Source organism: Drosophila gunungcola (genome assembly GCF_025200985.1).
Source record: "Drosophila gunungcola strain Sukarami chromosome 2R unlocalized genomic scaffold, Dgunungcola_SK_2 000015F, whole genome shotgun sequence".
NCBI lineage: Eukaryota > Metazoa > Arthropoda > Insecta > Diptera > Drosophilidae > Drosophila > Drosophila gunungcola.
The window spans coordinates 1,029,230-1,054,882 of NW_026453172.1; the positions used below are offsets into that span (position 1 = coordinate 1,029,230).

The 25,653-nt window shown below is 39.5% G+C and overlaps 1 protein-coding gene across 12 annotated transcripts in view; it reads right to left on the reverse strand.

The window, feature by feature from the left end:
- The window catches only part of LOC128256335 (nipped-B protein), a 215,936-nt gene that overhangs the window by 38,367 nt on the left and 151,916 nt on the right, over positions 1-25,653 (reverse strand). For 11 of the 12 annotated variants that reach the window (XM_052986627.1, XM_052986634.1, XM_052986632.1 and 8 more), the window contains exons 12-16: positions 11,453-11,777; positions 11,157-11,385; positions 10,904-11,098; positions 1,635-1,727; positions 1,057-1,575 (exon numbers count right to left, since the gene is read on the reverse strand). In XM_052986627.1, coding sequence (XP_052842587.1) covers positions 1,072-1,575; positions 1,635-1,727; positions 10,904-11,098; positions 11,157-11,385; positions 11,453-11,777 — 1,346 coding nt within the window. In that variant the 3' untranslated portion in view covers positions 1,057-1,071. Of the gene's footprint in view, positions 1-1,056; positions 1,576-1,634; positions 1,728-10,903; positions 11,099-11,156; positions 11,386-11,452; positions 11,778-25,653 lie in introns of those variants that run through there. The other variant, XM_052986636.1, reaches the window with a different exon arrangement.

The following is a 25,653-nucleotide window of genomic DNA, read 5'->3' on the forward strand; positions in this document are numbered from 1 at the left end:
TCATTATACGTACTTTTGAAAACAGTCACGAATCAGTTTGAAGTTGTGAGTAATCCTATTGACTAGTGCGCCTAAACAAGAAACACAACTAGTTACTTCGGCTTGGTTTCGTGAAACAACTAGCAACATTAAGTGCTCTTCCAACGTTGCCAAAAAAGATTCACTGGCATTGTTAACCAGAGGGACTACTTTTTCGAGAATATCCGCAACAGCACATATGAATTTAGCAGCTGTGGCAGAATGACATTTTATATTAAGATAGGGCTCTATTGTATCAAACTCAAACGATCAAAGAGCTGTTACTCAACCCCAGTCGAAATCATCAGAGGCTGTCGCTGTGTCTTCAAATTCTCACGTGACGTGAATTCAACAAGAGATAACATCCGGAATGCATTGGAGATACTAACCAAATAAGTCGTTTTACCGAAATTGTCAAAAGACAGCAGTTTAAGGAAACTTGAACTAAATCGACTTAGGAAATTAGAAGGCTGGTCAACAAGGCGACTATCTCCGTCAAATTTATAGCTGTCAACTAGGTGACACTTTAAAACCCCACTTACGTCCTCAACTATTCTCACAACCAGTCAGATCTGAGGCTACCAAAACTTTGCACCGACCTTAGACTGTTTCAGTTTCTTGAACCAACTTTGGTTGCGACTCGGAGTGTATCCAGCATAAGCGAATAAAACACTGCCTTTGGGTCATAAACACAGAACAAGGAACGAAAATGGCGGACGGCAAAGGAACTTCTGCAGAGGTCCAAGAAATATTAGATACACAACAGGAAATAGCAAATGACATTGCGCGGTGTAGCTAAATTCGCGTTGTTCAATTTTAAGTGCTGAAAAACATAGAAAAAACAGAAAAAAAAGAAAAAAAAAACTTTTGTAATAACCTCGAAAAATTCATCAGCTTTAATTTTTTGTTTTCTGATAATCCGGTCACGAGTTGTGATGTTCTCCGCGAATATTTTTTCTTATTTTTGGTTTAAAAGTCAGATCATAAATCTTAATTATAAATTTAAAGTTTGCATCTAAAATCTCGAAATATAAAAAACACGTTAAGAATTCATTATACGTACTTTTGAAAACAGTCACGAATCAGTTTGAAGTTGTGAGTAATCCTATTGACTAGTGCGCCTAAACAAGAAACACAACTAGTTACTTCGGCTTGGTTTCGTGAAACAACTAGCAACATTAAGTGCTCTTCCAACGTTGCCAAAAAAGATTCACTGGCATTGTTAACCAGAGGGACTACTTTTTCGAGAATATCCGCAACAGCACATATGAATTTAGCAGCTGTGGCAGAATGACATTTTATATTAAGATAGGGCTCTATTGTCATAGCATGTCTAATTAGCAGTTGCGGCCGCACTTTAGCTAGCAAATGCAGTGTGGTAATACAACCCAACATTCGCGCATTATCAGTGCCCTCTAATTCAATCAGCCTGTCAATTAGACCGTCAGCTAATTGTTGACAAGCTACCACGATTTCCTGTGGGGGCTCCGTATTTTTCCTTATTGGTTCTTGTACACATCCATCAGACTTTAACATGGTGTCCTTTGGTTTGAAGATCTATATTATCAACACATACAAAATTATGTTAAATTTTTAAGAAAATAATTTTTACTTACACTCATAAGAAGACCTTCCAGCCAAGTGGTTCCAGTATCATGAGCAGAGTTTACCACGTCAATTATTTGATTGATTTTCCGCTGTATGCCAAGCTAAATTTAAAAAACAGAGGGTTAAAAAATTTTTACAGTGAAACAACAAGATTCCCCCATATATTGTTATCGTTATAGAAAACAAATTTATTTTCAAAATGGAAATGGTATAATTTACTAACAAAATTAACTATTCTTAGGTAGAATATCTATGTAAGCCTTATAACCAAATATTAATATTTTTACTCTTGCAGAAGGCTTTATAATCTCAGTTAAAAGTTTTGTTGCACCCACAATCATTGTTGTGGCGACATGATGACTTGCAAAAAATATGTTTGTATTTTTCATACTGATTTTTTGGCAGATTTAGCTAAGTTAATATAGTTGGTTTAACATAATTAATAACAAAGTGCACAGTCTCTGGAATGTAAAAATCTACAGGGAAAAACGTAGTTTAACCAAACATTCCTGCACCCTTAAAAGGATTTGCTTTCTACATTTCTCAGTATGTTAAGACACACTGGCCTACATATTTAAATTATTATCGCAATCATATAAGCGGACTGAGTATTAAATATCAAAAGAATTACAGCAAAGTTAGACAGTAGGTCAGCCGAACAATCTGTACTTCGCCGAAACAATACGGTTAGCTGACACCACGATTTCATATATGGGGCAATAGCTTTTGCTACCATCCCATTTGTCTATAGTAAAATAAGAATAATATTTATATTTCTCTTTCCACCTACTTTGTAAGCCTAAGCACTTTTGTACCACTCAATTTCCTATAAATACCGTTAAGTTTATTCAATTAATTCAGTATCAAACTCAAACGATCAAAGAGCTGTTACTCAACCCCAGTCGAAATCATCAGAGGCTGTCGCTGTGTCTTCAAATTCTCACGTGACGTGAATTCAACAAGAGATAACATCCGGAATGCATTGGAGATACTAACCAAATAAGTCGTTTTACCGAAATTGTCAAAAGACAGCAGTTTAAGGAAACTTGAACTAAATCGACTTAGGAAATTAGAAGGCTGGTCAACAAGGCGACTATCTCCGTCAAATTTATAGCTGTCAACTAGGTGACACTTTAAAACCCCACTTACGTCCTCAACTATTCTCACAACCAGTCAGATCTGAGGCTACCAAAACTTTGCACCGACCTTAGACTGTTTCAGTTTCTTGAACCAACTTTGGTTGCGACTCGGAGTGTATCCAGCATAAGCGAATAAAACACTGCCTTTGGGTCATAAACACAGAACAAGGAACGAAAATGGCGGACGGCAAAGGAACTTCTGCAGAGGTCCAAGAAATATTAGATACACAACAGGAAATAGCAAATGACATTGCGCGGTGTATCAAGAATTCCAAAAGGGGTCCATCCGCAAACAAAAGCCTCTTTATTTTGAAGCAAGGCTGTCGACCCTTATAGAAGCCTGGTAGATGTTTCTGCGATTATATCTGTCACAAAAAAAAATCGTCACAGCCAAATTCTCCAATATACTAATATATTTAAAAAAGGCCTCAAAAAATTCTATCGGAAATTGGCAGCCTGGCACCGAAATTAGTGACAAAAGGCTAACCTCACTGTGCCGTCGACAAGGAGAGGTAATCGTTTCCTTGAAGGCCGCACTTAAGGAATATACGACTTTAAAAGGGCAACCCTCTAATGATTTCGTGTGGACACAAGTACAAGAAATCCACCTAAGAACTTACGAGGGACCAGTCGAAAGTGCAGACAATACTCATGACCAGGACAAGTGTAGCAGCTATATACAGCACCGATGATCAGCTTTCTCGAATCCAAAACCCAAAATTCGACGGGGAACTTTTAAAATAGAGTTCAGTTTTTCGATCTGTTTTCATGATTGGTTCATGAAACAAACATACCCGCGATCAAAAAGATATGGTACCTAAAAACCCAATTGATCAGGAATTCTGAAAGAATGATATGCCAAATATAACTCAAAGAAGAAAACATATGCAGGCATGGCGAAGTTGACTCATATAACAAGACAAAAAAGCTTGCGACCACAGTTATTAGTCGATGGCTGAAGCAGAACGCATGTTTCGACAGCGCCAAGTCACTACATGAGCTATATCTATATACTATAGAATACCTCGCCTCGTTAAAGGGCCTAAGCATTGACGTTTCAACTTGGGATCCATTCCTTGTCGTGATGTGTTCAAATAAGGTGCACATAACAAATAGGGCTTTGTATGAGCAATCTACAAAAGTACAGCCTTTGCATGCTTGATTTTTTTGACCAAAGAACAATGAATTCTAAGATATGTGAAACAATAGAATTTGACATGGCAAAGGAGTACATTCTTGTAAATTCTGTAGAAAGGGGTTCCATCCGTTATATAAATGTGAGGAATTCAAATCGAATGAGGTATGCGAACATTTAAATTGGGTACTGAAACAGTAAAAGTGTGTTAAGTGCTTAAGCATTGATCATCAAACAATAAATTGCCGCAGTGGAGCGTTTTTCAAATGTATGAAAAATCATCACACGCTATTTCATCTTGAAACCGCATTAGGATCTACCGAGCCTCAAGCACCGCTTGTAGGTGCGGCGAGCAACAATAACAATAACCTACTCGTCACAGCCAAGGTGGCAGTACAAACCAATAATGGGCAATACGCTTATATCAGAGCTTTGCTTGACTTTGAATCACAGATTAACCTGATCACGAATGTTTTCAATGTTATCATTGAAGCTCCACAATGCAACAATACGAATTAAAGGGATTGGCAGAGTTAAAAAAAACCAGTAAGGCACGCGTCAAAATACTAGTGAAGTCACGGTATGGTGGTTCTACATAGCGAATTGAAGCATTTGTTTTACACCATATAATAGCTGATCAACCAGCTCAACCATTATCGCTGAAAACTACGATGTAATTCAAGGAATACGCATTGGCGGATCTTAGCTTTGACAAACCTGGGAGAATAGACTTGCTCATTGGATCAGAGCACTATTATTCATTACTACTACCAAATCAGCAACGCCTCTCACCAAGAGATCGTAGCCGGAAAGGTATATTTTAGCGGCAAATCTTCTACAGTTAACGCAATAAATGCCACATACAGGAGCCAAACAATTTAATAGAAAGGGCTTGGACATTGAAAGTTCTGGATACAACTGAAAGGCAAAGGTGTCCCGTAGAAGCGTTTTGTGAAAGCCACTTCGTCGGAAGTTTGAAAAGCCTCTGGAATATTTAAGCGTCACATCACTTGGTTGGCGCCGTTGTTCCCAGAAGATACATGTTGTAATCGCGCAAAGCCTGAAGAAGAGCCCATTGAGTATCCCAACGAGCAACCAACACGTCGTAAAAAAGTAGTGATATTAACAATACTCTGAAATAATCTACGACCAACGTGGCACCGCTCGGATGGTGGTTTTTAGAATGGACACTAATCATATATTACTACTTAGACTCGTACCATGATGACATAAAATATTTAAACTCTGGAATCGGTCAACAAGCCCAAATGAGTCTAAGAATTCAAAATAAACCAGAATACGGGTCAATCCTAGGACACATTCAACCTGTATGCGCAGAATTACAATCCAGAAGTGCACTATTGCACCACTTTCGACACCACAGGTTTCCAGTCAATGGTCTTGGGTACATAACAAACGCATTATTATTATTATTATACTGAACTTTCAACATCATTAAAAGGAATTAGGTATCAACTGATAATCGCCTTAAGGTGTTGGAGCACCATATCGCCTTAATCAAGCAGAAGGACGGAAAATATCAGGGCGATTGGAGGTAACAAACCTCTTATCTGATATTCGTCATCGGACAATTAGTCCTACTCTGGTCTCTCCGAAGAAAGTAAAATAACAACTCGATAAAATCAGAGACCATTTAGCACCAGACCAAATGCTTCCGGTCTCAACGGAAGATGCAATCGAACTGTACAAAATCATGCAAGCAGAAGGAATCATAACCGACACCCATAGTCCGCGTCACATTTCAATTGGTATCCACAACGTCTTAAGAAGTCAAGAGTGTTATTTCAATCCCAACATGGAAGTCAGGAACATGTACTCATTCATTATTGTGGTCAACGCCCACAAAGATCAACTCGTGGGATTCACTGAGGATGAGTACCAATGATGCCAAACTGTTCTCAACAATGTCCACATCTGTTCCACTTATCAAACAGTATTCAACGAAAAGGACCGATGTGAATTCAAATTATTCAACAACAAATCGTCAACGCATTGCGCTATCATTGAAACCACTTTCGACATGGTTTGGGTCAAAACTTCACAACCCACTGGATCTTCAATCTGTCTGCAAATGTCAGCACACAATGATACACATAGAAAGAACTGGGTTACTATCTCTTTCACTTCTTTCAAGTGGGTCTTATAGCGCAAATAGTAATGTTTTTGAAGGATGATCCCACTGGACACCAAGTGCACTGGTCACGCCGTATGTGCTTAGGTTGAGATCGTTGTTAGTGTGACTTTCTACGAACTTCATCTGATTTGTCATTTAGTAAGCTAAAACTAACCGCGTTCTAGTAATTTGGTGACTTCATCCTTTACGAGTTGCAAAGTCGATAGCTCATCCGCTCCGATTAGTAGATCGTCGACTTAGAACTTAGTCCTTATAACCGCAGCACCAATGGGATATTCAGCTGAATAATGTAGACTACGTACAGCGAGATATGGTTTGGATGCCTGGAAGTCCCGTCAGAGAATGTACTGAAATCTGCGGTCAGTTGTGTCAACATTTACTTGCCTGTACATTTTTGCTATGTCGGCGACCAGGGTCAGGGCCGTAGCTAGAGCATCAGGGACCCTGGGGCAACGAGTAAATTGGCCGGTAAGAAGGGGCACCGCCCCACCTGTCTCATGCTAGCTACGGCCCTGGTCAGGGCATATCGTGCTAGTCAAAAACGTAGCAGAAGCAGAAAAAGATCGCCTTGTATAGTTGGGCCACACAGTAAGATATCATTCAAGGATAATTGATTCGACGTATTGCATAAAGACCACTCGAAGCCTTGTGGACTCACTTGCTGGCTTCATCACACAATGCTGAGGGATGTAGTAGTGCGGGCCCGATAAGTTAGGATTTGTCAGGAGCGCCATGTGGCCCATTTGTTCATATTCGTTCATGACCATCCTATATTGTGTGTATTATTCCAGTAAACGTACAAGTCACCGTTCGTTCATGCTCCTCACACAATTGGTGTTCTAGCTTCAGTCGCTTCTACCTCCCATATACGCTTTGAATTGGCATTGATGGCTGCTGAACCTTGAGCCAGATAAGCATGGGACTCCCTTGATTGATTTGGGCAGTGGCTTTGAAGAGTCAGCAAATGGGAGCCAAGTTTGACTTGGTTCACAGCGAGGATATCGAAGAATGCCTCTGCCCCTACCAGCATGTAAACGCTTCGGGGAAGATGAAATTGGTTATCCGCTAAAGGCGTAATAGGCGGAAGATTCCAGGTTGAGATTTCAATTTGGGTATACGGTTGATATGCAATGTTAGGCGATTTGCAGAGACAGTTCAAAGGGCGAAAGTCGAGATTTTATTGCTTCGAATTTGAATGCTGTGCTTGTTTTTGAGCAAAGGCTTCGGTCATAGAATTGACATGGTAGCACGAGTGGTTGAGAATAGGAACTGCTGTGGTTGCAAATGAGCATATGTTTTTCTGTTTTTTTTGCCAATTTTAAATTTTACACGCCACTAAGGGATGGTCCTTGTTTTCATGTATGCTTAGGAGTGTTCAAAGATCCCAAATATTCGGGTATCAACTGCAGTGCAGGTAAAAGCTTGTCAGCATTCTTGTGTTGTTATAAGAGGCGCCCGTGTCTATCACGGCCAATAATCCAAATGTCCGCTGGGTGCCGTCTGCGGAGACGTCGTCGACCCAATGGTGTAGCAAGACGTCTAGCCAGACGGTTCGTGGGATCCAGCAAGCGATCTCTGTATCGATTATAAAAGCTAAAATTTGTCTCCTTAACCGTCGGCACTCCCGTGACGTTAAACAATGGTGCCATTTCACACCCAGTATCCTTATGAGCGCCTTTGATATGTACCTTTGTACTCTTTTAAGAGATGAATCACAAGCTGTGCCCCAGCCTTGAAGAGTCACTTAGCCCGAAGGTTTAGACCGCTACCTGGACGAAGAAGCCAGTCTATTCTGTCCAGTTTTGATCTTGCTGGGCCACACACGCGGTCAATTTGTACTTTCCAACAAAGGCGACGGTCCAATGTTACACCAAGTTAGGTCACCTTTTTTATGCTTAAGCCTATTCCCATCAAGGCAGCGGCTACGCGAACGGCCATGGCTCAGGGCAGATTTAACGTGTTATGTTTTGTCGAAGTTCAGTGAAATAATCCACCCAGAGGCCCAACACTCGATCGGTTGTGACGAACTGGTTGATGGTTGTGAGGATGCAGCCTGCAGACAGCTATGGTGATGCAAAAGCGTACGATTAGTCTGATTGCAGCTTCGACAGAAAATTTTCGACGGAGATTTTGAATGGGCATTCGTTTTTACCACTTCTAATCGTTGCGTTGAATCCAAATTCCGAAACTAGTCCCATGCCATGAGCCTGTGTCCAGAACTGCAGCAAAAAACACGAATAGGCTTGGTAAGCGCAAATGAGGAGTTGTGAGCGTTGTTGTCGGATGTAGACGTAATGCGTAATTGTTCTGCATTCGACGAGTTAACAGGCTGCAATTTTGATGTTATTGTAGGCATAAATATTGGCGCTGGCTTTTCATATCAAGCCTTCAACTTATCAAAAGCCTTGGGAAAATTCTCATTAGTGACTGGGAACGCCATTACTGCTCCCAGTGCTGGGCCCCTCAGACAGTTGAGAAGATTGTTGAGTTTATCGATGGATGACGAATTGTCGCGAGCAGTCGGCTACGTATACGACGTTATGAAGTTCTTGTACTCCGTGTCAGTATCATCGAAGGTATTCAGTGGCAGTCTTGGAAGTTTTGACTGCGGTGGTGACGGAGTTCTAGAGGAGTTGTTTGATAACCAATTTGGTGGTGATGAACCCAGTGTTTCAGTTTTAGATTGAAAAACTAGTGCCTGTCTTAAGTATGACACCGAATTCCGAGACACCATTGGAGTTCAGCGGAAGAGCGGTTGAAAGACTCCTCCTCAATGTGAACATCAACCAATGATTTTATGAGCAAAATGTTTCGCTTAGCATTGGCTCTTTGACCCTTGGCCTCGTCAAGTTGGCTTGGGCTCGCCAACATGACTTTTTTCACTTAAATCACAATTTTTTAGGTTAAAGTTGCAGCGTGCGAGACGACTGAAAAACTTCTGCGACGGTTGAGCGTGACGTCTTGCCGTTAGTTTCCGAAAGCGCCAACTTTTTGGGGCGACAAATGTAAGGACAAGCGGCTAACCGGTGCACAGAAGATCGAAAACCGAAAAGATATGCAGAAACAAAACGTTTCCTTTGCAATTCTGAGTCGACAGTAGATCAAGAATTGCGAGCGCACAGCGAAAACGAAGAATTTTCCCGTTCGTTACCGACACTGGGCTGCATGTGCTGCTGTGTGCAAACGGAACGCGGACAAAGTTTTTGGCACACTTAATTAATTAAGATTTATATTATATATTATATATCAAGAATATGTTCTCCGTTTGACACTCTTTTTATACCCTTGCAGAGAGTATTATAATTTCAGTCAGAAGTTTGCAACACAGTGAAGAAGAAACTTCCGACCCTATGAAGTATATATATTTTCCTGATCAGCATCACTAGGAGAGTCAATCTAGCCATGTCCGTCAGTCAGTCCGTCTGACCCTCCGTTTCTACGCAAACTAGTCTCTCAGTTTTAAAGCTATCTGCATGAAACTTTTTCAAAAGTTGTCTTTCTTTTCCAGGTAGTACATAAATCGGAACGAGCCGGATCGGACGACTATAGCATATAGCTCCCATAGGAACAATCAGAAAAAAATAAAAATAAGTATATATAAACATATAGTAATGGTTAAACACTCAGAATTATGGTTTAGATTTCATAAAAATCAAAGGACTACAAAAAATATATTTTCTTAACTGGTAAAAAAAAAATTTATTCATAATTCATAATTATTAACATAACGTACTCTAAAATGTAAAAATACACAGTGAAAAATGTAGTTTGACCGAACAAGAATCACTATGATCATTATATTATATAGCCATGTACGTCTGTTTGTCTTACGTCTAGTTTGAGGTTTACTTTTTAAGAACCAACTTTTCAACTTTATAAAAATCGGAAAACGATATCATATAGCTGCTATTAGAACGGCAGTTATCTTTTTTGGAAAACAGACATAGTTTTATGGGTTTTGAGCATATACACATTAAAATCGGTAAAAAAAAATTCGTTTTATAGCTTCAAGGGCACATACACATCGGATTGCCGAAATATGCTTAATTTCTTGTTTGTTTTTAACTCAGAAATAATTAAGTTTAACTTTAACTATAGTTTTTATTATTTAAATTATCATATAGGGTCTCTTATCCTGGTTATAAAATACTTTAAACGGTGTTTTAAAATATCTTTACGGGTTATATAAAGTTAGAATTTAAGAATACACACAACTACAAGCAAATATTAAAAGGCGTTTCAAAGTGCTTGAAAGTACAAGTAAAAACGATAAACATTACTTGAAAACGGCTTAACCAATAAGTCCCAAATTTAAACAAGAGCTTTTTCAATATATTTTTAGGAATTGATCGAATGTTTTTTCCCACCGAAAAATACATTTTTTTTATAAACAATTTAAACAATTTATGTCCGAAATTTTGGCCAAAAATACTTTTTTTTTGAAATACTGTTTCACTAATTTTACTTATATTGCCTCGCCGGGCAACGCCTCCGTGATTGCTGGGGCTTGTACGTTTTCTAAGCATGTTTTTAGTTTAACTGCATGTGATGTTTATTGGTTCATATGCTAACAGTATATTGTTTTCAGTAGGGTAGAATTTGATTGGCCAGCGACTGCCAGCAATCAGCCGTTCTGTTATATGTGGCGTTGCCACTTTTGTTGCGGTGCTCCCTGTAGCTCCTTTAAAAATAAATATTCTTACTAATACTAAGTCTTAAAATACAGTTAAAATAATATGTAAACTAATTTTTATTTCAATAAATTTAAAAGTTTTTTCAGAAAAAATTCTGGAAAGTTAGTCTTTTCGGTTAAGCATATTGCGTTTTTAAAACATTGCTGGTACTCACTTTGTCGTTTTTTATACATGGTGTAAACCACATTTTCATAAAAACTTCAGTAACAAGTTTTTGAATGCCTTCTTCGTCATTGACACGTCGTATCATTTTAACGCAAATTTCGGGAATTTTCGCAAAATCTGGATATTCTATACAGATATCTCTTAAAATTTTTATGACTCTTTTTCGCACGGATACCCCAGTATCCTAAAAACAAAAAGTTGTTAATTAGATTTACAAAATACAGTTTTTTAGGACAAATTACCAATATTCGAGTCGACAGCATATCATAATATTGATCGATTAATTCTTGATTACTAAGCACAAATTTTCCAACCAAATCTACCGCAGCTTCTCGTACTGAAATAGCTGTATCTAGGAATTTTTGATTAACACCCATTTGCATGTCTTTTCGTTTCAGTACCAATGGATCGACTTCCACAATGTTTGCAAGGCATTTCATTGCACGTGTTCTTACTGCAATGGACGGTTCACTGCGTTATACCAGAAATGAGCAATAAGTTAAACTGTATGAAAAGGCAAACGTTGATAAATACTTACTTAACTACTAAAATAATTTTTTTTAAGCATCCATCGAATGACTGACTGAAAGGCCGTTTGGTGGCCAGATACTGCGCTATCAGTTGTGCGTTGTTATAATCTATGTATGTTTTTATATGCTGATTTGATGTGTGAGTATGCTCTCCAGAAACTGAAAATGGCTTAATTTTATTGATTAAATATAGCTTTCTTGCCTCCAATGTGTTAAATATTTCAAGATTAAGCTCAAAATCAATATCGACAATAGACGGATTTCCATTTTTTTGCGATTCTTCGATGTCTATTTCTTCGCACGATCCAGAATCGGATGTATCCAAATATTCACCTTAAAAAAATTAAAACAATTTACAAATGTAGTGTATAAAGATTTAGAATTGAAATAGGCTTATTTGTTTTATTTATATATTTTCATAATTAATTCGTTAACATAAAAGAAGGCAGTACATCATATTTAGAAAGGTTATTTTTTGACTTTTATTTTAAATTTTTTTTGTAGTGTACAGAAATTTTTATTTTAGGTTGGGTAGCGTCTTTTACATTTTTTTTGGCTAAGGTTCCAAAGATGAACAAAATTGACAAATGATTAAAATATTGATTTTTCAGGAGAATTTAATACAGATAGGACGCATGGCTCTTTAGTACAAATTTTTCTGTGGAGGACGGTTAGTAGTCTGAACTATATGAACTGTAAATATATATACACAAACGTTACATCCCAGTTGCAGGGCAAAAAATTGGATAGCTACCAAGCCTCTTAAGGGTATCTGGTTTAGAAATTTAGACTTTTAAAAAACAAATTTTTAAAAGATCGAATTATTTTGGGAATTTTTCCAAAACTTTAAACTTTACTTTTTCTGATGCGGTTAACATGATATTTCAAGTTTTACTGAACCGATTTGAAATTTTGTATACAACGTGTTTATTCTACTCTCTATCGCCACTGCTTTGGACTTTATTTATTTTTTAAAATATTCGAAAAAGTCGAAAAAATTGTTGGTTTGAAGCCGAAGTCGTTTTGTTATTTTATATTATTTTTTTTAATCGATAACGTCATCCCATTAACGACAAGGTCTGAAATCATGTCAGCGGTTTTTTTTGTATTGACGAACAGTGATTAAAAAAAATTTTTTTTTACAAATATTCTTAAAATGTCAATAAAAACTAAATAAAAAATTGTATATTAAAAATGTTTTTCATTTCTTTTTTATCTTACTTGAAAAAATTCCTTCATTCCCTTTCTTTTTTGTCTTTTTACATAGACTATTTAAACGGTTTTGAAGTCTTTTAGAAGTTTTTAAAGGTTCAAAAATTGAATTTTTGATAAAAACTACTGAAACAAAACATCGTAAACGTAAAACTTTTTGAAAAGTATCACTTACTCCTTATTTAATAACTTCTGATTATTCGAAGACAACTTTATAATTTTTCGCCAATGATTTATTATATTTAATTTTAATAAAAAAAGGTATAAATATTTTTAAAAATCTTGCAGAGGATATCATACAGTTGTTCAAAAGTTTGTAACGCGGTAAAAGAGACATTTCCGACCCAATAAAGTATATATGTTATTGATCAGCACTTTTACCACTCCAGTACAGCAACTTGAATTATTTTTTTTTTTTTTTAATTATCAATGGGCTGAACGATACATTTTGGCATCAATCGATGTGCATCCACGAAGAGAGGTAACTATCGACAAGCAGTTGCAGCACGAGCCTCGAGTAGATTTTTTAAAGCTTTGTGTAATTTTAAATATATTTTGAATATTTAATAAACCATCCTTTCAACTCAAATGCTGTTAGAAGCTTCGTTTTAATGGCCGGCTGTAGCATTCTTTAAAAATCTTACTGTACGTATATTGAACGACTAAGTTCCGCATGTGCGAAAGGAATTATAGTGAAAGGAAGAAATATTAAACTATCAAGCAATTCCGTTCCGCGTATGCAAATAAATTCATTAACTTGATACTGATATAGTTGCGGTAAATATAAGAACGGTACTCGTATACAAGTTAACACAGGCAGTTCCCACGAGACGAAACTGCTGAGTTGCAGACCATATCCGGTGGCCTGCACGCGCAGCGAAGAAACCGCTGACCGCGCGTTCCGGGTGCAAGTACCCGGAGTCAGAACAGAGCACTCGCGGAGCGAGTGATCGCCACGGGCAAGGACAAAACGCTGACCTGGCACTGTGGCGACAGCGCTGAAGTCAGGCAAAGGTCTCAAGCTGCAGTTGGATAGGTTCTTTAGTTTAGTCAAAAATTGTACTCCAGAGAACTAACTCTGTATAAAATACCTATGCCCTTACGGGCGTATGGAAATAAATAAAATATAAAATAAATACCCAACGGTTTTATAATTGTCGCCCAACTCAACGATATTGCAAGTGAAAGTAAAAAGTAAAATTAAAATCAACGACACATGCGATCCAGTGCAATAAGTGCAAGTGAAAATATAAAGTGCGGTCAAGAAGTGGCACTAGAAAAATAAATACGAAAATCAAACCATAGTATTTCCCAAAACTTTTAACAAAGTGAAGGAAAACTGAAAAAATTCCTCTTAACAAGTGGAAGAAACCAAAAGCCTGCAACCCAAAATCTAAACAAGTGGAAGAAATCACCCAAAATCTAAACAAGTGGAAGAAATCTAAAATCTGCAACTCAAAATCTAAGTGGAAGAAACTCAAAATCTGCAATCCAAAATCTAAGAAATTCCTCTTAACAAGTGGAAAAAACCGTCTGCAACGGGAAGTGCAAAAACCTATTCCCTAAGAAGACAACAGCAGCGGCAGCGATAACGGCAGCAGCAGTGACAACAGCAGCGACAGCGGCGGCAGCGACGACAGTGGCGGCAGCGACGACAGTGGCGGCAGCGACGACAGCAGCGGCAGCGACAACGACTGCGGCAGTACCAGTGGCGGCGAAAGCCGTCGGCAAAACATAGAACTCGAAGACGAAATAAATATAAGAACATGTGAGTAGGCTTTTCGTCCTAAGTGTTCGCTAATGCAAATATTTCAAAAATAAACCTCATTGACTCTTAAAAACGAATAAATTTAAAATTTTCATATAATAAAATAAACCAGTTATATTTTTTGGAGAATTTTTAGTAATAAAAATTTATATTTTTGATGCCTGATTTCCGTCAAAAAAAAAAAAAAAAAAAAAAAAATACAAAACATTTTTTAATAAAACGTTATTTTTGATATTTAAATTTTGTTGCAAAAAATAATAGGTGCAAAAATATTTTTTTAACAAACCCTTGATTGAATTTTGTGGCACCCACGATATTTTTTATCTGACTCATGTATAGAAATAGCGACAACGTCTCATAGGACGAAGAAGTTCTAGAAGAATACAAAAAACTTTTGAAGACAAGAGTAGAAAGGCAGAAGTCAGAACAGAATCAATCTGAAAGAGATTGTCACCCATCGACCAGCAGGGTACCACACATCCGAGACAGTGTTCTTGACTTTAAAAACGCACGAACCCAGAACACAGAAGAAATGCAGGCTCAACAAATTGCGAGCATGGAAGCTGCCATAGCCTGCGCGCTCCAAAGGCAACAAGAGTTATTCGATGAAAAATTAGCCAAAATTATGGGGGAGTTATGCTCATTAAAGGATAAAACTCCGAAAATTCAGACTTTTCTGGAAATAGAAATAGAACCGGGAAAAGAATGTAACGAACCCCTGGACATGGTAAAATCTGTCCCGGAGTTCGACGGAAAGCAGGAAAACTATGTTTCCTGGAGGCAGGCTGCTACTGCAGCATATAGGGTATTTGAGCCATACAAAGGCAGCAGCCGACATTACCAGGCTGTAGGAATACTTAAAAATAAGGTACGCGGCACGGCAGCGGCTGTATTAGCCTCATTTAACACAGTGTTTAACTTTCATGCCATACTGGCAAGGTTGGATTTTACGTATGCGGACAAAACTCCAGCACACGTAATTAAACAAGAGTTAAGTCTATCAAGACAGGGAGAATTGCCCCTTCTTAAATATTATGACGAGATCAAACGGAAGCTAACGCTTCTTACCAACAAAACAATAATGACTCACGACGCCACCACGGCGGCAGTCCTAAATGAACAGCACAGATATGACGCTTTACATGCGTTCATATCTGGCTTAAAAAAGTCATTGAAAATAGCCGTTTTTCCGGCACAACCAAGAGACTTACCATCAGCCTTGGCATTAGCTCAAGAAGCTGAGGCAAGTAATGACAGAAGCGCTTTCGCAGCCACCTTCGCCCGCCACAGCGAGGAAAAGATATTTAGGTCGAGCAACCAGCGACAAACGGGGTGGAAAAACTATGAACAGAACCAAAGCCAAGGGGCAATAAAAAAGAACCCTCACTTTGTTAGGACCCAAAAGGGAGCAGCTAATCAGAGCGGTTCCTTTAAACAAAAACCATATAATAGCGCAGGTCCAAGCCAACCAGCACCAGAACCAATGGAGGTCGACACCTCCTCCAGGTTCAAGCAGCCCACGGCGTGGCAAAGGGGGTCGACACGATCCCAACAAAAAATAAACTTCATGCCGGAAGAAAAAACCGACGATGAGGAATATGACTTCGTTGCGCAAGCAAGCACCACGGAGATAGAGTTTTTTAGAATAAAATCCCTGCTTCCTTACATCACACGTACGGTAGCAGGAAAAGAAATAAAACTATTAATCGACACAGGCACCTCTAAAAATTACATTACTCCACTCCCGGGGCTGAAAGGCATCGTGGCAGCGGATAAACCCTTCACAGTAAAGTCGATCCATGGCTTTACTAAAATAGATAAAAAATGTCTAGTTTCAGTGTTCAACGTAAAAACACCATTTTTCATTCTTAATGACCTTAAGGATTTTAACGGCATTATCGGACTCGACTTACTTAAACAAGTAAATGCGAAGCTCGATTTTACTAACAATGTTCGGCACACTAGCAATGGAACTGAAAAGATCCTGTTTGCTAAAGCGGAAAACGTTAACTTCATAAAAATCGATGACGAGGACGTTCCTCTGGCAATTAAAGCCACCTTCGATAAAATGATTGTAAAAAATCATAAAGCCTTCGCCGATCCGGACGAAGCACTGCCTTTCAACATAAACACATTGGCAACGATTAAAACAGGTGGGGAACCGGTATACTCTAAGTCATACCCTCACCCCATGGGTGTAACCGAATTCGTCAATGCAGAGGTTAAACAACTTCTTGCGGACGGCGTAATAAGGCCATCCAAGTCCCCATATAATAACCATACCTGGGTTGTGGACAAAAAAGGAACTGACCAAAATGGGGTTAAAAAGAAGCGATTGGTTATCGACTTTAGAAAACTCAACCAAAAAACCGTAGACGATAGATACCCTATCCCTACTATCTTGACAATACTGTCGAATATGGGCGAGTCGAAATTTTTTACTCGACCTCAAGTCAGGCTTTCATCAGATAGAGCTGGCAGAAAAGGACAGGGAAAAGACAGCCTTTTCAATCAACAACGGCAAATACGAATTCTGTAGACTGCCATTTGGACTTAAAAATGCCCCGAGCATTTTCCAGAGGGCCATCGACGATGTCCTCCGGGAAGGAATTTCAAAGATATGCTATGTGTATGTCGATGACGTTATAATATTTTCCAAAACAAAAGAGGACCATGTTAGGGACGTGGATTGGGCCTTAACGAAACTCTTAGAGGCGGGCATGAGAGTGTCCCAAGAAAAGTCAAAGTTCTTCAAAAAAAGCGTCGAATTCTTGGGATTCATAGTGTCTCAAACAGGGCTACGAACTTCACCTGAGAAGGTCAAAGCAATAAAACAATTCCCCCCGCCTAGAACGTTATACGAACTCAGATCTTTCCTGGGACTAGCAAGCTATTATAGGTGCTTCATAAAAAACTTCGCGACTATCGCAAGACCCTTAACGAATATCCTAAAGGGAGAAAATGGTAAAATTAGCAAATATCAGTCGAGAAAAGTCGACATAGATATGACCAAAGAACAGAGAGAAACGTTTGACAGGCTGAGAGAGATCTTGGCATCAGAGGACGTTCTGCTTTCCTACCCGGACTTCAAAAAGCCATTTGACTTGACGACTGATTGGGAGCAGTACTATCACAGGATGGCCGCCCCATCACTATGATATCACGAGCGCTGCGGGACAACGAAAAAAATTATGCAACCAACGAGCGAGAGCTCCTCGCTATAGTTTGGGCACTGAAAAACCTCCGGAATTACTTGTACGGAGTGAAAGGCTTGCAGATCTTTACCGACCACCAGCCACTTACCTTTGCCGTCTCGGACAAAAACCCTAACGCGAAACTAAAACGCTGGAAGGGGATTATCGACGATCACGGCGCGAAATTAGTTTATAAACCTGGCAAAGAAAACCTTGTGGCAGACGCGCTGTCTCGCCAGAACATAAACGTCTTAGAAGACGAAATAGAATCAGACGTAGCAACCATTCACAGCGAACAATCACTGACATACACCATAGATACGACGGACAACCCAGTAAACTGTTTCCGGAACCAAATAGTTATTGAGGAAGGAAACAGCTCCTCTGTTGACACATTCATCTTGTTTAAGAGCAAGGTGCGACACGTAATAAAAATTTCTAACCGAGAAAATCTGCTTAACATTTTACAAGATTTAGTTAATGCTGAGGTGGTAAACGCAATATATTGCTCCCTACCGATCTTGGCATTTATTCAACATCGACTAGTCGAACTGTTCCCTAGCACGTCATTCAAATATACGAAAAGCTTCGTTCAGGACATAACGGATACAACTTAGCAGAGGGAAATTGTCATAGCAGAACACAACAGGGCTCACCGAGCAGCACAAGAAAATGTAAAGCAAATCTTGAAGGACTATTTTTTCCCTAAAATGTTTCGGTTAGCAACAGAAACAACTTTGAATTGCAAGACCTGTTCAATGGCAAAATACAAACGCCATCCATCTAAGCAAGTGGTAGCAAAAACACCGATACCTTCTTTTGTGGGGGAAATTCTCCACATCGACATTTTTTCAACAGATGGAACCCTTTTTCTAACATGCATCGATAAATTTTCAAAATTCGCCACGGTGCAGGCTATCGCATCGAGGGCCATAGTGGACGTAAAATCCCCTATACTGCACATAATAAATTTCTTCCCAAAAATCAAAACAATTTATTGTGATAACGAAAGGTCGTTCAACTCCGAAACAATTAAATCGATACTCATGAATCATTTCAATATCACCATCGCCAACGCCCCGCCCCTACATAGCACTTCAAACGGTCAAGTAGAAAGGTTTCATAGTACCCTGGCAGAAATAGCCAGATGCTTGAAAATAGAGGGCAACTTAAGCGATACGACCGAACTAATTCTTTTGCCAACCAACAAATACAACAATTCTATCCACTCAGTAACCAACAAAAAAACCATAGAGATTGTTCACTCAAAACCCGCGGATTTCGAAAGCAGAATTAGTAAGAGAATCCAACAGGCTCAAGAAAAATCCCTCGACCAGGTAAACAAAGATAGGACCCAAAAGGGCTATCAAGCTGGTGAAAAAGTTTTCTTAAAGGCAAACAAACGCATAGGAAACAAGCTCTCGCCACTATGTTCGGAAAAAATCATTGAAGCAGACCTGGGGACCACGGTCCAAATTGAGGGGAGGGTGGTCCTCAAGGACAATCTACGCTAACCATCTTCGCGAGATTACTGAACCCCTTTTTCTATTTTTTTTTATATTTTTCTAGGTTAGGAAAATTTGTTTTAGTTTTTTTACTTACGGCTGTCAAGACGGACGCGACAGTAAAACTTAATGACTACACGAACGCAGACTACATCCCGATAGAAGACAACGAAATTGTCATCTGGGAGTCCTACGGATACCTACAGCACTCAACGAACGTGACGACTTATGAAGACTACGCCGACCAGACGGAAACAATGACGAAGACATTTACAGACGATCACAGGACACCAGTCATAATGACGGACCTTACAAATATTCGCAAGTTGGTGACTACCTTAAAAATCCACCATAGAGCCGCTAGGAGTATTAACTTACTCGGGACAGCACTAAAAGTTATTGCCGGCACACCCGACTTTAACGATTGGGAGCAAATAAAATTCAATCAAGAACAATTAATTAGGACAGATGAAGGACAAACAGAATTAAATATCAAATTTCAGAAACGTCTAAATGAACTCACAAACTCAATGAATCAAATCCATAAATTCGAAACAGACAAAGAAACCCACCTTTTGGAAATTATTCTAGCAAAAAATAGAATTGTAATCAGAACCGACAACGATGTGGAACGAGCGGGTCCCCGGGACGTCGACCACTTGAAGGGGGGAGAAGTTAACACAGGCAGTTCCCACGAGACGAAACTGCTGAGTTGCAGACCATATCCGGTGGCCTGCACGCGCAGCGAAGAAACCGCTGACCGCGCGTTCCGGGTGCAAGTACCCGGAGTCAGAACAGAGCACTCGCGGAGCAAGTGATCGCCACGGGCAAGGACAAAACGCTGACCTGGCACTGTGGCAACAGCGCTGCAGTCAGGCAAAGGTCTCAAGCTGCAGTTGGATAGGTTCTTTAGTTTAGTCAAAAATTGTACTCCAGAGAACTAACTCTGTATAAAATACCTATGCCCTTACGGGCGTATGGAAATAAATAAAATATAAAATAAATACCCAACGGTATTTACAACCGTTGGTTTCCAAGCCTTGTATGTGTAAATTTAACTGCGTAGATAAGAGCAAAACAGTTCCGCAGAAAAAAATTTTTAAACACATGATGCCGTCTAGATGTGTATCGCTTTCGTGATAAAAAAAAACTTAAACAAACTGACCACTAAAGCTGTGAGTAGGGGCATAGCTTGCAAAAGTAAATACATTTCTCCCAACTGGTCAAAGAAAATTGTGAAATCAACTACAAGAATACGAAAATGTTCAATCGCGATTACGATAATGCCCTATGTGACGTTTGCAAAAAAGATCGACCCGGTAACGACATTATTTGGGTGCAATGTGAAACTTGCAAGACTTGGTATCATTATGCTTGCGTGCGCGAGGAAAGTGACGATAAGGGCTGGGCCTGCCCTACTTGCGAGCAAATTACACCCAACAACACTATTAAAGATGTAGACACCACCAGTAATGTACTGCAAGGTGCAGCCGCACAGGGCCAAGAAGTTAGCCCATTAGCTCCTAAAAAACAATTAAAAGACTATCCGGATCCGATGCAGATCGTGGAAAACAACTTGCAGCAAATCAACGTAGCTGAGGTCGAGATTGACAAAACGAGTTCGAATTATTCAAAGGCCCCAATCATTAACACATCCAATAATGTTCTTATGTTACAGATGTTAGAGGAAAAACGGGAAGCTGATCAAAAATATATCCAGAAAAAGTATGAAAAACTTGCACAGCAGTGTGGCGCGAACATGACGTTGCCACCTAACAATATAGGTCCAACCAGCGCTCAGCTATCAGCACGCCAAATACTTTCAGCAGAATTACCAGACGAGTGGCCCACCTTTATAAGCGCATTTGAGAACAGCCCCTCTGTGGCTGTCTCAAATATAGAGAACGTGTTACGCCTTCAAAGTTGTCTTAAAGGAAAGGCCTACGACCTAGTGACAAGCTTTTGTTGCCAACAATGGTCCCCGAGGTTTTTTTGGATCGCCTTATCGACAAAGCAAGGAGAATATCCATAAACAAGGACAGTTGGCAGTTCGCAACATCTGCGCTACGACGGAAGCATGCAAACTCGACACTCACATCAACAACCCTATGCTTGTAAAGGAGTTAGTTGGCAAGCTCCCAAATCAATATAAATTGACTTGGGCAATGCACCCAAATGACGGATCCATTGGAAACGTAAAGCCTTTTAGTGATTGGTTATACAAGATCGCCGAAACCGCCTCCACCGTGGTTTCAACGCCGTACTTAAAACCAAATGACGTACACACTCACACCAGCTACAACACCGGACGGTCACTACACATTGAATCGGATGAACCTCCACACGCTTACAGCTCTGAGAACACGCCTTGCTTCAAATGTCAAAGTACACAGCATCAAGTCGCACAGTGTGAAGGGTTTCGTAATCTCCCCGATGAGGAAAAGCAGCTAGTTGTTCGTTACAATCGGCTGTGCTTTAAGTGCCTAAAGTGTAATGGAAGAAGATGCTTCTTAACTAGGCCGTGTGGGATCGGAAGATGTGAATCAAGACATTATCCTCTGCTCCATAAAGGTTAGGTAGACTAACAATGTCGTTGCATCTCACCAAGCCAAGTCCCCTGACGGAGAGCAATATTATCGAATTGTGCCCATAAAAGTTCATTGCAGCAATGTTATTATTAACTCTTACGCCTTCTTAGACGAGGGATCTTTGGTGACACTCATTAACGAAGCATTCTTCAAGCGCTTTAACTTACGCGGCAGTCTTGACCAAATATGTATGCAGTGGACTAATCAAACCAGAATGGAAAGGAACTCTGTGCGCTTTAATACTCGAATCTCAGGAGCAGGCGTCCAAAAATTTGGGCCTACCAAGACAAACTGTCAACGTAAGTGAGTTAGCCGCCAAATACCCGTACCTAAAGGGAATACCCTAAAAGTCTTATTCAAGTGCTGAACCAGTGCTTCTGATTGGCACAAATAATTGGAAGCTTGCTGTTCCTCTCCAATTACGAGAAGGAAAGTGGAACGATCCCATTGCGTCGAAGTGTATAAGATTGGACTGTCTGAAATCAAAAATATCCCGGAAACCTGACTTGTATGATAAGATTGAGCTACAGATCAACAATTTACTCGAGAAGGGTTACGCACTCGAGATGTCTAGCGCCGAAATGACTATACAGCATGAGCGCGTTTGGTACCTTCCGATATTTATCACTCACAACCCAAATAAAACAGAAAAGGTTAGGCTTGTATGGGATGCAGCAGATACATCTCACGGAAAGTAACTGAACTATTTCATGATCACGGGTCCCGAGTTTTAATGGCGTTTGTGGTTGGAAAAATAGCCGTTTGCGGTGACATTGCGGAAATGTTCCACCAAATTCCTATCCAGGAAGCAGACTCGCACGCTCAGCGATTTATATGGTTTAACAAAAAAAATAGAGCTCCAAGGGTATTTGTAATGAAAGCAATGACTTTTGGTAAATCCTGCGCTCCATGCATTGCTCATTACGTGCGAGATAAGAACGCGGAGGAGTATAAACTGAAGTGTCCCCGAGCCTTTGAAGCTATTACTGGAGCACACTGTGTCGACGACTACATAGACAGTCTGGCCGACGATACAGAAGCAATCAAGGTTTCCTAAGAGGTTCAGGAAATGCACGCCGCAGGAAGCTTTAATATAAGAAATTTAACTCCCCTGAATTTTTTGAAGCATTTGCTGGGTGACACGATTACCCTACAACCGGCAAAGGAGCTCGGAGATGCAGAGAAAGTCCTTGGTATGTTTTGGGAACAAAAAGCTAGATGCATAGCTGAAAAAATAGCAAGACACCTTTCGATTGAGCAACTAACGTCAGCAAAAAAATAATTTTCAGGAAAGCGCATCAGGATGGCTTCAAAACAGAACTTGACACCCTTCAATCAAGCCAAAACATAACAAAACCAAGCGCATTAATCGGCTTGAACGTATACATTAATAATGTGAAAATAGTGCGTACTCAAGGCCGGGCGGATTCTATAAATCAAAACAGAGACCAGATCGTACTATCAAAGCACAATCACATTACAAATCTTATAGTAAAAGACTTTCACGAGAAAAAACACAGTATGCTCCACTAGGGCAGTTATCAGTTGCGAATCGTATACAAATCGGTTCGAAAATCGTGTCGAAGATGCAAGAATAATTCTGCAATCCCGGAACCACCACAGATGTCGTCACTCCCTCCAGCCAGAATCGCTAGTTTCGAAAGGACATTTACATACACTTGAGTGGATTGTTTTGGGCCTACACTGGTAACCGTAGGCCGACATAAGGAGAAGCGCTAGGGCGTTATTTTTACATGCCTCACTCTACGAGCCGTCCACATAGAAATAGCCTTTAGCCTTGACACTAGCTCCTAAGTAATGTGCCTAGCTAACTATATGTCCCGCCGCTGGACACCAAACGAAGTATTTTAGGACTATGGCACAAATTTTAGAGCAACAGAGAAGATCGTCAAGGAGGAGCTAAAGAACATTGACTTTGGGAAACTTGTCATAAAATATGACCAGGTCAGATGGCGCTTCAATCCACCAGCCGCTCCGCACATGGGCGGAGCCTGGGAGCGCCTAATTCGTTCCAATAAACTGGTTATTAAGTCGATTTCTCCGAACTCCAACTACAACGACGAAAGCCTAAGGAATGCTTTGTTAAGTGTAGAATTCGTAATTAACTCCCGCCCACTGACCTTTGTATCCTTAGAAGCAGAAGACGATGACGCATTGACGCCCAACCATTTACTGTTGGGATCGGCAGATGGCTACAAACCAACACCCACAACTGAGTTGAGCCCAAGACAATGTTGATGCCTGGCACAAAAATTAGCTGATCTATTCTGGAAAAAGTGGGTGAAGGAGTACATGCCCATTATCACTAGGCGGTCCATTTGAGACATCGTAATCATAGTAGACGAAAATCTTCCAAGGAACCCTTGGCCCAAGGGACGTATTACAGAAGTAACCACAGCTAAAGATGGTCAAGTCCGATCTGCTACAATAAAAACTCAACACTGAATTATGGTCCGGCCAGAAACAAAAATAGCTGTACTAGACATTTTACCGAAATCAAAGTAAATCCTTGTAGCTGTTTACGTGGGGGGAAATGTTACCGCCCCAGTACAGCAATTTGAAATTTAATTATAATTTTAATACTTATTAATTTGTTCTAAAATTAATAATTTATTCAGTGGGCTGAACTATACATTTTGACATCAGTCGATGTACATCCACGAAGAGAGGCAACTATCGACAAGCAGTTGCAGCACGAGCCTCGAGAAGAGAAGAAGATTATTTAAAGATATTTGTTATTTTGAATATATTTTCAATATTTAACAAACCATCGTTTCAAATCAAATGCTATTAGAAGCTTCGCTTTATATATAGTTTTGAATATATTTGTTTGCTGTTTTTTTGCGTTAGTGATGTTGTTATAGTGCTAGGAACATAGCCCTGGAGATTTTCTCTTAATCGGTTGAACATATACTATAGCTGCCATATATCTGTCATTTATATTCCGATTATTCGCGCAGTGTTCTTAGAACTTTTCAAATCGAATTTTTTAAAGATGCAAGGAGTCAAACTACGGCAATTGAACAGCAACACTAGGAGAGTCGATCTAGCGATGTCCGCCTGTCTGTCCGTCTGTCTGCCAGCAAGTCCGTTTCAACGCAAACTAGTCTCTCTGTTTTGAACATGTTGAATATGAAGAATACATGAGAGAAAAGAACAATGGAGAAATGACAGATATATGGCAGCTATAGTATATGTTCAAGCTCACTTTTTAAATGTTCCTATTTGAACCGCTTCATCCAGGTTTTTTGACTACGCAGGCAGTTATTATATCAGCATGTTTATTATATATCAAAAGTTGAGGAATCTCACGGGCTATATGCGTACAAAGTTAAACCAAAATCATTTAGTTTTTTATTTAGACCAATTGTGTTAAGGCTGCGTGATTAGCATTTGACGATAACTTTACTTGTTTAGAAGTTAGCGGAGTGCTAAGTTTAGCTATTTTTGTCGATTTCCCGCTAAATAAGTTAGTTTTTCAAAAGGTCGTAGAATAAACCTTTTATGTAACGACCTTTCTAACAGAAACAAAACAAGTGCTTAAAATTTTTAAAACTGACAGACACCGAAAAATAAAATAAAATAAAATAAATGGAATTTTTACCAACTCGGGCTCAAGAACTCAATCTTAAAACATTTTTAGTTTGTCACTTTCGCTCATCTTCATCCCTAAACGGGACAAACAACGCATTACTCCCAATTAGATTAGTAAGAATGCTGCATAAAAAGAGCGTCTGACTCAGGTAAATAACTTTATGAATAAGAATAAGTAAGAATAAGACTTCGCTGATAAGCCTTTTGGCAATCAAAAACGCCCTCAAGCTGCCGCCTCTGCTTCGATCTCTCTAAGGTCTCCTTTAAGCGAAAGAGGTTCTACCTACTTAGAAGAGAGCAATAGCTTTGCTATTCTGTCTGATTATG